The sequence below is a fragment of the Diplotaxodon limnothrissa genome, linkage group LG20 (genome assembly GCF_057381915.1).
Source record: "Diplotaxodon limnothrissa isolate DT_005_m linkage group LG20, D_limnothrissa_male_GT1.1, whole genome shotgun sequence".
NCBI classification, from domain to species: Eukaryota; Metazoa; Chordata; class Actinopteri; order Cichliformes; family Cichlidae; genus Diplotaxodon; species Diplotaxodon limnothrissa.
In genome coordinates, this window is record NC_140615.1 from 18,739,130 (window position 1) to 18,752,812 (window position 13,683).

Here is a 13,683-nt window from a genome sequence, read left to right on the forward strand (position 1 = left end):
AATGATTCAGGATAGTTATTTGTCTATTGGCATTTTTTTTCAGCACTGTAACTGCCGGTTAAACAGGTGAATACACTCCAGCCTCATTCTGTGCGAGTTTCCTGAAAATACAATGTTGAGAATCTTCAGCAGAATTATGGTAAGCAATTCAGTGTAGTTGTTTAGGATTTATCTTACTGAAGTCATAACAAAAGCCCATTACCTTGTATTCATAAATATGTGTGAGGTTTTATGTTTTTGTTAACGTAATAATTAACAGAAGCAATTTTTCATGTTTTAACCAAATGAATGCTAGTAAAAGTCTCAGGATTTATTATCTGATCTTCTTTTATTCTATATTCGTGTATTTTTGTCTTTCTGTCTCCCAGGTGAAGTTGGGGAAGATGAATCCTCCAGACCAGGTCAGATCTTATCAGTTAGTGAAGCCTGTACGAGTGATTCTTATTAGTGACAGATACTTGAACCAGCAGAAGGGACTTCCCAGGGTACCTGTCCCCCCTCTGCGGAAAACATGTGAGGGCTACCTCAGTGCCCTGGAGCCCATAATAGAAGAGGATGAGTGGAAGCGAGCGAAACAGCTGGTTGAGGCCTTTATGAAAAGAGGAGGGGTTGGAGAGGAACTGCAGAGAAGCCTGGAGAGGAAAGCATGCAACACTGACAACTGGGTGAGCTCATTTACTGCCACTAAAGAGGTTCAAGTTGCAGTGACCAGACATAGGGAACTGACTGAAAATGAATGATCATGTTATAGGGAAGGAAGAAGATGGAATTAAAAAGGTCTCAGGTAGGATCAGTTAGAACAAAAAACATCAGGCCTTATTCATTAGTAAAAATAGAAAAGTACTATAGAAATGCTATTCCAGAGGACTATACTATGAAGAAATTTCAACATACCCAGTCTTTCTTTATATGGCTTCACAAAACCTAAAAACTGCAGGCAGCAATGAAGAGTACTGATAATTAAATGTATTGTGTCAAACAAAGCAGCTCTGTTTCAGAACATTTGGTAACTGAAAACCACTGTGATTGAAAAGTTGAAATGAATCTTTATTGGTCTTATTGATTAACAATGTTGCATTAAACAGTAAAATGAAACACTGTTGCTGCAAATGTGATGACGTAAATCCAAAAGAGAACTTGTATTTTGATCATTGCAAGTGGGGAAATAATTCATTAAGTGAAAGTTATATAAATCTGTCTTACTGCTCACTGTGCTTCAAGTGCTGCCATCAGTTTCTAATCTGACAGCTGCCCATCAGAGTTTTGAAACTTAAATGTTTATATGCATCGGGTTAAAGTTTACTCTGTGTGTTCAAGTCTGACACTGTCCCACAGCCTGATTTGGAAACTAGTTTATCACTAACAAAGTGAAATTGAGTGAATGCTATTCACAAGCAGCAGCAAAAGTAATATTTAGTCTAGAAGTAATATACATTAATCATAATATTTTTGGTTTATAAGTGTTTTTATAAAATATAATTCTTTGACTGTCTTAAGTGAGCTGTGGTACTGCACTCCATTAATTAAAAAAATGTGATTTGATGTATAATTTGTCTATTTGCCCTGAGCCTTATCATTAAAGGCAATGGCAGAATGTACAGCTGTAGTTATAGTAATTGATGAAAATACTCCAATTACAGAAAATGGTGTAAATTTGTCAAGAACTGCAGATAGAGTAGGAACACTTAAATGAAATTTTGCAACATCTTAGAAACTCAAGTGATGACACAAATTTTTATCAGCTGCTTTCTGCAGGATTAATTAACAGCCTGCTACTGTGTGTAGACGACAGACCTGTGGGGGAAGTTGGAATACTTTGGGAACCGGAGCCCTGTGGTGATTAACGCAAATGTCCCGATTGCGTGTCCTCGACTGGACTTCAGGGATAAACAGGGACAAATTAGGTAAACCAACACACACTCTAACACAAAAATGATACCTTGTATATGTGTTTATAGCTTTTTAAAACGACTAACATGTTTTGTTTTTTGGGGGGGTTTGCTGCTTAGGTGTGCAGCCAAACTAATAATAGCTCTTTTGGAATTTAAGACAACCATTGAAAAGTGAGTACCAGAATCAAATTAATGTTTAATTAATTAATTAATCTCCAGAGATCTAAGATGCCATAGTGCAGTTAACACGTCATATGCTCACAGGACCTTTTGAGAATAAATAATGAGGAAACTGATCTCACCTGAGCATGAAACTATTAGTCGGTAAAATTAATTAGGGAGCCTCTGAAACTGAGTCTGTTTTGTAAAAATGCCTGTAATAACGTAAGTTCTAATTCCATCAAAATGTTCCAAAAGACACCAAAACAAGAAAAGTGGTTAAGAGATCAGTTTAGTAGTTTTTGGTACTTGTGTATTGCCTCTATTTTTCAGCCCACCTCGGTTTACTGATGGAGGCTGTGTCTTTCACAGTGAAACATTACCAGCTGAGAATCTGGGAGGGAAACCTCTTTGTATGGAGCAATATTCCCAGTTGCTGTCAACCTGCCGCATCCCAGGTCTGGAGAGGGACTCGGTGGTGTTCCATGCCAAGATCGGCAATCCACCCAAACACATCACAGTGGCATATAACTCTCAGGTAAGATTTTTTTTTTTTTTTTTTTTTTTTTGCACAACATATTACCAGAGTCTTTGTGGAGATGCTTGCAAAGAGCCAAAGCTGTGTTAAAAGCATAATGCGGTTGTTTCTGTCCTGGATGCAGTATACACTTTGCCATTGTGCTTTTGTGGAATAGAAATAAAAGTAATGTTTATATCCACGCTGTAGACTGCCACTATTTTCCTCCTCCTCTGAGACAAAATGAAATCGGCTGATTGGACTCTATGGCAAGCGAGCTAACAATTCCAACAAACTGAACTACTGGGATTCTCTATTCTTATCCCTAATGAGAGTGGGCCAACATATTAAAGTCTATGGGTTAAGAATGGGATATCACTCAAATTCACACGGATGAGTGAATAGTTTACTGTGTATAAGGAAATGGGTGAAATGAGCACACCTTTTTAAAAAGACATTTAATTATTTGCTTGAATATTGTAGTGTAGCGAGTAACATCTTCACAGGTTTGTTACCCCTGGCTATTGACTTGCGAAAACACACTGTACTATATAATGTTAGCTTAATATTTGCTCTATAAACACTACTCGTGACCTACAAAAAACAGTCAAATGGATTCCATTTCTCACGCATACCCTATCTTTGCATGGTCTTTATTCTCCCTTGCTCAAAGGTTATTTTCCTTCCTCTTCTTGTCCTCCACTACCATGTCCGGTTGATAAGCTATCACCAGTTTGTCTGTCTGTATCTGCAAGTCCTACAGGATCTTAGCTTGGTCAATCTCAATAATACACCCTGCTGTTATGTGCTGGATTGTCTCAGGGGCATCTTTGCACAGCCTGCACCTGGGGTTTTTACCTGGTGTGGTAGACCCAGCCTCTATGGATCTTGTGCTTAGAGCTTGTTCCTGTACTGCCATTAGAGGTGCCTCTGTGCCATCCTTCAGTCCAGTTTTTTCCCAGCCACTGGTAGGATTTCTTGATGTCAGCCACTTCCTCTATCTGCCAGTGGTGCATACCGTGCAGGGGCCTATTCTTCTACAATGGTTCTTCTCCTTGCACACAGTTGATGTCGGTGGCATCAACTGTTGATGTCCATCTCATGTACCCTCTTCCGCTGAGGTTACTTCCATAGTAGTATTCCAACAGTTCCCTAGCACCTGATGTGGGCCTTACTAATCCAGCCAGTATGGTTTCAGTTATCTTTCCCTCTCACTCATAACCAAAGCAGATTGGTTAGCATCTGGGGCCTAGCCTGGCGACCCTTATTGAATACAGTCCCCCTGGTCAAAAGTTGAACCCCAGATAGGAAGAGAGAGTTTGCCAGAGATGACAATCCAAGCAAACCAAGTGGAACCCAACTCAATTCTCCTCTCTGCAGACACTTGAACACTACCTGAAATGTTTGAAAGAGTAGCTGAAAAACTCTTTGCTGTTGGCCAAAGGAGTGGGCTGTTCACCTAGTCCCACTACCCAAATGTAAGGCATGTAGTGCTGAGTTGGATGGGAAGCATGTGCTCAGTAATGCTATAAATCTGTGTCCTCCCTTTGAATCAGTTCTTTGTGGTGGAGGTCTACCACAATGATGGGACTCCGCTGACAGTTGATCAGCTTTGTGTTCAGATGGAGAGCATTTGCACCTCCACATCAGAGACTAACACGGAGCCTGTCGGTATCCTCACCACCCTGGATCGTGACTCTTGGAGCAAAGCATATCTCAGTATGAAAGGTAAGGCCAAGCTTAGCTTTAACTCAGATTAAACTAATGAAAAAAGTGTGTGACATAAAGTGGTCAACAGTAACTGATCTTGGCAAAGAAGGGTAATCTGCATTCTCTATGATGTGATGAACCAGAAAATAACACAGAAAAACATTTTTGGCATCTATTTCATCCTAGCACATCATCGTTATTCTCTGCAACCTTGGTGAGCTTGGCTAAGTGCACATCATGGTGCTGCAGGTTCTAATGGGTGACCCAGCTAGTTTGCAGTGGATCTCAGCTAATTATTACAACAACACAATTTACAGGTTACAATTACAGAGTTACAAAAGACTATTATCAGCCTGGCTAGCCGGTAAATAAAACATGTGAATGGAAGAGCCAAAGCTAGCTTGTTAGCAACAACTGAATTTGTAAAATGAAGCAAGAGGATTTTCCTTAGTAAATTAAAAAAAAAAAAAAATAGAAAAGAGGGAAAAAAAGATTACAAGTCAAACTTCTAGACTTGGGCAACCATCAATACTGCACACCCCAGGGTCCTATCCTAAAAGGACAACACTGAAATAACACTCAATAAACAAAGTTTAAAAAAAGGCACTTTTTCATTGTAAGTACCCTATGATAGTGGAGAAAACATCAGAGAATCCTCCCTTAGCAAGTGCTTGCTGACAATGGGAAGGAAGACCTACTATTTAACAGGAAGTAACCTCTGGCAAACCTAGCCCAGCAATTGAAAGGAAACCTTTTTCTCCCACTTGTGCCCAAAATATCTTTGTTTTGGTAAACAGAGTTCATGACACTGGGTGAGGGCTAGAAAATCAAGTGTAGACTGAATTCTTTGCTTTCACTGTCAACTCTTTGTCATAATTCGCTACTAATCTAGTGATCTGTTTCACTCCATCTTGACAACACTTGAGAACAGAATCTTTAGATATTTGAACTCAACTCAAATCTAAATTGCTCCTCCTGTGTCTCTAGTTCAGTGAATCAGTCTTAGCCTCTTTCCAACACTCTGGAGTACACTTTTCCAGGAAGGCTGAGCAGTGTGATATTCTTCTCTATAAATTAAGAACTTGCTTAGAATCATTTTCCACAAAGTCCAGAATGATCAGCCCCATCACAGCTTAAATATCATACTACCATGTTTTCAACTACAGGCTTATTTGCTGTAGAACCAGCTCCTATTCAGGAGAAAGATCCACTCCAGTTTTAAGATTAGATGTCAGAGATTCAATTTTTATAAAACTTGACCCTGAACCATGCTTTAGTTATGCTGGTAGAGGACCTCCTACACCATCAGTATCAGCCATTATTGGATTAGCATGGGAGGAGGAAAAAAATACAAGAGGTACAATCTTTTAAAATGCTCATCATTTCCACTCAGCATTTTCATTAAAAGAATATATAACAAATTCTCACCAGATGCCATGTTTACTGTTTAATTAATGAATATTTCACAAATTGTAACAATTACTTCAACAAAATCTTTCGACCAGTAATTTTGTTTATTCAAAGGTATTTTATTGTTAAACCAAAATGTCTCATTTAGGATGAAAAATGCACCAAAGAGGAAACTTTGGTGCATTTTAAAATATGTGTGACCTTGGACGTGCATATGAACATACTATTTAATAAGAAGGTGCCCCTATTTTTGCATTACAAACGTTGAGGTTGGGTGGGGAAGAGCATGCTGAGCACTTCTCTAGTTGGTGAGTGTGTTTTATGAATGTATGGATAAATAGATCAACCAATTCCTACACCCCTGGTCACGCTAGTAAAAAAGAGACGAGAAAAGGAATGATGGCGATGTTAACTGACTTGATGCATGCCTAATTATCCAGGTAAGGTTAGGGAAACCTGCAGTCAGATGAGAAGTCACTTGGATGACGAAATGTTTCTCCTGCTGAAAACTGTACCTTCAGGTGAACAGAATTAACTTTCTGGGGCAATGTTAACTTTTTTTTTTTTTTGCACATAAGTGAGGGGTGAAATTGTATAGTGTTACTTGCCTTTGTGTATTTGCATGTGTACCTGTGACTGCTTCATGCGGTCTGTGATGGAGACACTCTGTCATAGCAAGATCTGTTAAACTGTTAAAAATCATTGGGTTTGGTTGGTTTTGTTTTTTGTAGATCAAACAAACAAAGAATCACTGTCAGCCATTGAAAGGAGCATCTTCACATTGTGTTTGGATAGAGCCATACCTCGAGAGTCTGACAAGTACGTCACATGTGATTTCCACCTAATAACACATGGAGGAGGCAGCCAGTGGAATAGTGCCAACCGCTGGTTTGACAAGTCACTGCAGGTGAGAAACAACCTGCCTGAAGAAATGGATGGTTATGTGGTATTTTTTGTGTGTGTGTGGGGGGGGCGAAATTCCCATCTGGCTCCCCTCAGTCACCTGATATTCATTAACTTATTTAATGGGCAACATGGAGGTTCAGTGGTTCACTGTTGCCTCACAGTAAGCAGTTACTGGTTTTCCAATCCATTATCAGCTCGTTGAAACATCGCGGCAAAAGGTCGAGGGAAAGCACCAAGCTTTTTAAATAGACTAACAATGAGGCGGAGTTGTTGCTGCCAGTAACACAACAGTACAAAGTTGCCAAAGCGAGTGAGAATTAAATAATTTGAAGAAAAGCTATCTGCAGCATGTACAAACTGATACAAATCTTTAATAGGGCTGTCAAAATTGAGAGCAAACAAAACAACTGCTGTATAATGCCCTCCGCTATCTTTTTTTAAAAATTGGTCACATGCCTGCATCACATGACTAAAATGCGTCATCATTTTAGAAAGTCTGCGTTTTTTGAGTGTCCACGCGGGACAGCTCCGTTTTGAAATGTATGCGTTTTCGAGAGGGTTTTCAAAACGCTGCGTTTTTCTTTGGGGAAAGCGCCGTGGACGGGAGGCCAAAACGGAACGAAAACGATGCGTGTACGTGTGCACGTAGCCGTCTGCCTTAGGTATGAGTGTGAATTGTTCTCACTCTGTGGCTGATGGGATAGGCTTCAGCCCCCCCTGCAACCCTGAATTGGATATTTAGAAGAAAATGAATGAATTTACTTTAGTATACTTAATGAAGCCATCCAAAATGTTGTCTTTGTAGGTGGGTGGGTATTTTCTTATACAATTTCTTATTAAAATTGTGTAGAAATGAGTTGAAATCTATGCTTGTAATTGCTTTTTTTGTCTTCCTGCTACTTCTATCAGTCAATAAACACTAGTGACCCATGCATACATAACTGTGCAACAGCATTGGCTCCACTATGTTTGAGGACTGATGTGAAATGTTTCAGACGATGATGAGCTGTTCCTTTCCTTCTCCATGCTGTTTTCTTCCAGTTATTCTAGTTTATACAATAAGGTGCAAATCACTGGTTAAACTGAAAAACTTAAGAATAACCTTCTGTATTTACATACATGAAGGGATCTCTTGATTGTATACTTGACCTTCTCGAGTAATGATGTGGTTAAGGAAAACCCTTTATACAATGTAGCTAAAGAGAAAAATTCAGTGTTCATTTTATTTCGTGGCCTTTTACTCTAGTCACTTATTTTGCTATCTTTCTGCCTTTAAAAAAAAAACAAAAAACCAGAAGACCCGTGTCTTGCAATGTAAGTTTAAATTACATTTTTGTAATTAAAAAGTTCAAAAATGTTACAGTACAGCGACTTGACTCATGTAGATATCATGGTGTACCTCTTTAATCTGTTTTAGTTGACTAAAATGTTTGTTTGTTTTTTCTCCTCTGTTGTATTCCTCTATACCCGAGGTATGTCCAGCAGACATTCCTGGTTTCTAAGTAAGAAAGTAGTGTTTTCTTTTTTTTTTTCTTCAAATTCCTGAATTATTATAATAATAATAATGGATTGGATTTATATAGCGCTTTTCAAGGCACCCAAAGCGCTTTACCAATGCCACTATTCATTCACTCTCACATTCACACACTGGTGGAGGCAGCTACAGTTGTAGCCACAGCTGCCCTGGGGCAGACTGACAGAAGCGAGGCTGCCATATCGCACCATCGGCCCCTCTGGCCAACACCAGAATTATCTGCCAGGTCTCTGAGTATGTGCTATTCCCTCCCAAAAAAAGATTTGTTTCACTGCACAAATGTGTGTAAAGCAGCATATTCGTGGGGTATGTTAGTTTCTAATCCACAACCATTTAGTGACAGGTAGGATCATAAAAATTGCAAACATGGAGACAACACAATTGCAATTAAATCCTAATACTGTTTCTGTCTTTCAGATAATTGTTGCAGAAGATGGGTCATGGGGTTTAAATCTGATTCATATTGTTGCTGATGGTACAGTTAGTATGGCCTTAACTGACTATCTTGTCGCATCCATGTAAGTGGAACCAAATTGTTTTTCGGTTATGTAGATTTAGGCTTTTTCTTTTGTTATGACATTACTGAAAATTCAGATGTTAAATTTTAAAATCATTACATGGCATTAACGCAGATGTATGGTTTTCGTGAATCACACAATTTGGGTATATGTATGTATTTATGTGTGGAAGGTATGAATGAATTTAATTGTTCACGCCTGGGCTATGATCACTTGGCTGTGCAAACATCACCTCCTTCATGACTTAAGGATTAAAGGAGGGCACATGCTCTGTTTGTTTGGCATACTGTATGGTGCCTTTGGTTTGTTACTTCATGTGATATTGTTCCACCAAATGTATTTGCCCTCATTTTTGAAACAGGAAGAAGCCAGAGATGAGGCAAGCTTCCATTCTGCCTTTACCTATGCCCCAGAAACTACACTTCCATGTCACCCCTGATATCAAAGAGATCATTGAGCAGGCTAAAAGGAGCATGGACAGGTGAGTACATATCACTTTTAAATTGTTCAATATGGCTCATGTTGAACAAACATCTGCACATCTGGCACGAAAAGACTGTCATCCACTAACAAAGCTAGGGCTAAGGCATGGCTATTAGAACAAATAAAACATTTGGTTATATGTATGAAAAGAATATGGTTAAAGGTTATATTGCACTTAGAAATGATGTTGAAAAACAAAATGGGATGTTACACACAACACATCTTGTGTGAGTTTTAAAATAAATTTCACAACACAAAGCAACAAATGTGTTCAAAATTGAATACATTGTGGTATTTTTATTGTGTTGGTGTAAACCTGTCCTTCATAAAACTCAAGTGAGCTACAAAAAAGTGGCTTTTGGTCTTGCTGCATAAAAATCTCAATGTATGTAAAGCACCCAATTAATAGATGTGAATATGTTCAGGTTTTCTGTAATTAGAATTAATAGTGTGTAATATATCCCTGACCTTTATTACAGTTTGTTACCACAAGTCAAGTATCAACAAAGTGCCTAACCATAATCTCGCCTCGTGCACCAAAATGGCATTTGTGTGTATTCAATGGTTACTTGTGTTTGACACAGTCTGTTATTGCATCTGTATAATGTTTGTTCCATTCCTCCAACTACAGAAACATCCAAAACTTTGATCTGAGTGTTCTGGTTTTTGACCACTTTGGGAAAAATTATCTGAAGGCCCACAACATGAGCCCTGATGCTTTCATCCAAATGGCCATACAGCTGGCCTACTACAGGTGAAATCCTGAAACCTCATGGAGAATGAGATGTGTATGCAGAATGTTGTCAGTTCTGACAGACAGACAAGCAGCTTTACTAGAATGTTTCACACATGGAGATATGTGAAATAACACTCCCTGACATGAGATGTCTAGCTTGTTCATAGTTTATAAGCACTTTGGAGAGATTGGGATGCCCCACAATGTATTTCATATGGTATTTAAAATTCTGGCATTTATAGTGAGGAAAAACTGCTGTGATCTCAGCCAGTATGCTTACATTAGCCCAAAGGAAGGAGGAATTACTACATCGCAGAGCCAGTATTTCTCTCATGAGTCAGTAAGTTTTAGAACTTTGTTGCAACGCAGTTTATGGAAAATCTTTCTCTCCCTTCTCTTGACAGGATGAATAAGCAGGTCTGTGCATCATATGAAGCTGTCAGCCAGCGAATGTTCAGGCGTGGACGTGTGTCCCTACTGCTTTCAACGACAAGTGTCTCAGCTGCCTTTGTCAAGGCCTTTGATGACCCTCAAAAGCAGGTCTGGCAAGATGGGTAACATTAAATCCAACTCTTACAATCAGGTTCATAAATATCTGCACAGGGACAGTTGTTGTTTGTACCTTTGAGTGTGTACAGCACTAAAGTGGAGTACTGTTGATACTCGTGCTTTTTGGTTGGTTTTTTTTCTCCATAATATAAACCTTTATTTCATACTTACAGATGTACAGTTAAAACAATGTTGTCATTCTCAGCTCGGTATTTGACACAGTTTGTGTTTGGGTCAGAGTACAGCAGTTCACCAGACTTCATCTTTCTGTTTTACACAGAACACGGAGAAGATTGATCTGTTGGAAAAAGCCATAAAAACACACAAAGAGAATATTAAGGCGGTGAGTAACATTTACAACATTTAGTTCTTCAGTTTTGTGGAGTTTATATCTTCTGGCAGCAACTGTTCTCTCCATATACTCTGAATTAGTTTAAATTTTCACTCTTGCATGTTGCTCTATCAAATAAAAATTTGTTAAAGTATAATAATAACCTATTCCATCAGTCTTCAAAGGTGTGACAGTGAAAATATCTGACAACGAAAAAGAACTCTAGAGAAGCAAAGAAGACCTGTGTACCTACACAGTTGAATAGTGGGAGCATGGTATACCAATGTACTGATGTGCACCACTGCTTTGGTGGGAAAACTAGACAGGTCTTACCATCAATCTTAGAAAATGGAGTAGATGCAACTATACTATATTACTCACCTGCCTTCACACGCATTGAATTTGAGTGACATCCCATTCTTAATCTATTAACATAATGTTGCCAGCCTTTTGCAGCTTTAACATCTTCAACTCTGCTGCAAAAGCTTTCCACAAGGTTTAAGAGTGTGTTTATGGGAATTTCTGACCGTTCTTTTAGAAGCACATTTATTATCTGGAAGTCCAACTCCTGAAAAACAACCCCTCGCCACCAAATTGTACACTTGGACAGTGCAGTCACACAAGTGCCGTTCTTCTGGCAACCATGAACCACTGGCAACCACTGGCTTGGCGAACTCAAAAGGGTGATTAATCACTTTGTACTCTAGAGTCCAGAGGCAGTGTGTTTTACACACCCCTGTCAATGCTTTGCATTGCCCTTGTTGATGTAAGGATTGACTGCAGCTTCTCAGCCTTTCAAACCTATTTAATCAACTTATTTAATCATATTGTAATTTTGTAGATTTTCAGATTTGAATTCAATGAGATTGCTGCAAATATTCATCTAACGAGAATGAATATAAAGCTGGCATGATCGAGGAAGCGTTTTTGTTTGATTGTTAGATAATGTTGAATATTCACATCACTTCAAAAAATTGTAAATGAATACACAGTGTGACTGCATTAATAAAACTACAAAGTGTGTACTTCAGTGCTACTGACAAGGTCAGAACAATAGTGGGCTATTTAACTACTAAGCAACAGAAAGTGTTTCTGTGTACAAGTTCATGCAGTGCCTGTAGTTGGTGATGGAGCCACCACTTATTTTCATTCTTGTCCTTGTACCTGACCCCCCCCCCCTCCTCCTTTTTTTTCCTCTTTTTTTTTTTAACATCCCTTAACATTGACCTATAAACCATTTAAGTATACTCTATGTATAAACCACACTCATCTACACATAATAGAGAACTAGGCCAAGTTCCTATTTTAAATTGGGTTAGGGGTTGCAATGCATAACTTGGTCCTGTGTCTTTAATCTTTAATTAAAGATATGAGTGTGACAGACATGTAATAGTATCCCAAAGAGTTGTTGGTTAAATATGTAGTATTTTTCTTTTCTTACAGGTAATTGGAGGACATGATATTGTAGCCCATATCATTGCTCTCAGATTGCAAGCTGTTGAGAATAAACTCCCCATGCCTGACATCTTCAGAGACATCTCATACAAAAAAATCCTTAACTACCAATTCGCCGCAAGTCAGGTAAAAACACATTAATGTTGCTTTGTTTATGTTGGTGAAGGGCTTATAGGTAAAACTGATATTTCTCACTAACACATGCATGTGATTAAATAGCTACCCAGCAGAAGTCCTTGCAGGTCATTATGTAATGTCCAAAAAATCTAAAAATTATAAAAAATCATCAGTTGTATGTGTCTACAGATATTTTAGTTATTAACAAAATTGGACATTTATTTAAATGTTCCTTCAAATTTCATAAAAAAATACTCAACCAGTGGAAGTATACTAAAGTGGAAGAAATCATCATTAAAGAAGACCCTTTGTAAAATTGTATAGTTTACATTTCTTTTAAACTCTGATATTGAACATAATATATAGAAGTCAGTTTGGAGTGGAAGACATCCATAAAACCCAACAGTGACTTCATACAGCAGAAAGACCCACAAACAACTGTGGATGGCTGCAGGGTGCAAGTATTCTCATGTCCATGAGAGCGATCATTTTTCTGCCCGATTCTTGATGTTGTATTAAAAATGAACCTTTTTATTTAAGACTAGATTTCTTCACATTCACACAAAGATTTAAATTGGAAGAAATGTTTAAGTCATCGCAGCTCTTAAACATCTGACACTTTTAACATGACTGAATTAAAGTAGTAGTGCATTTTAGTTGCATCTCTAACATTTCATTTCACATATTTTGTGGTGGGACTCACAATGTTATCTAAAGGTCTGTAAAGCAACGTTCTCACTTAAATTTCTCTTCACAAGGTGACATCCAATACCGGCTCTGTGGGAGTCCATCAGGTTGATGAAAACTCTGGATACAGTTTGTGCTACAGTGTACATAACAGTCACTTCATCATTGAGATGGCAACTTCCAACACCCACAAGAGACTAAACACACGTCATCTGATCCAAAATATGAAGGATGCACTACTGGACATGAGGGCTTTGCTGGAGCAAGCTCCAAGAGCAACTTAAAAATCATCCATAGCTAAACTCTCACCTTATTTTTTGCATTTTCTTTTGTTTTATTTTTATTTTTTTATTTGAATGATTATTGAATTTTTTGAGGGGGTGGGGATTTCTCATCACTTCTTTGATTACTTGCTCAAAAATGGGAGATTCCATTCTAGATTTAAGTTTTGATCTTTTGTGAAACTTGCAGAGACCGGGTAGTCCTGTGAGTGATCTGTGGTAGGTGGGCTGGAGCAGACAGTGTCATGGCACACATGCTAAACACAAAGACACAGCTGAGGAAAATCCTTACACAAAAAAACACTAGGAGTTAGTCTTAATTGTCACACCCCAATTTCTATGTGCATTTTATTTGAGAAATGAGTGCTGAGCTTGAAGCCTAAAGACTATTATGCTTC

At 38.4% G+C, this 13,683-nt stretch overlaps 1 protein-coding gene across 1 annotated transcript; it reads left to right on the plus strand.

Annotated features, from left to right (window-relative positions):
* Window positions 1–112: 112 nt before the first annotated feature.
* LOC146610784 (carnitine O-acetyltransferase-like) lies at window positions 113–13,288 on the plus strand. The gene is made up of 14 exons (XM_085344507.1): window positions 113–139; window positions 369–665; window positions 1,786–1,904; window positions 2,010–2,063; window positions 2,424–2,589; window positions 4,125–4,296; window positions 6,420–6,595; window positions 8,546–8,646; window positions 9,008–9,127; window positions 9,761–9,883; window positions 10,270–10,405; window positions 10,695–10,757; window positions 12,189–12,326; window positions 13,076–13,288. The coding sequence occupies exons 1-14, from the start codon at window positions 113–115 to the stop codon at window positions 13,286–13,288; spliced, it is 1,905 nt and encodes a 634-aa protein (XP_085200633.1).
* Window positions 13,289–13,683: the final 395 nt, after the last annotated feature.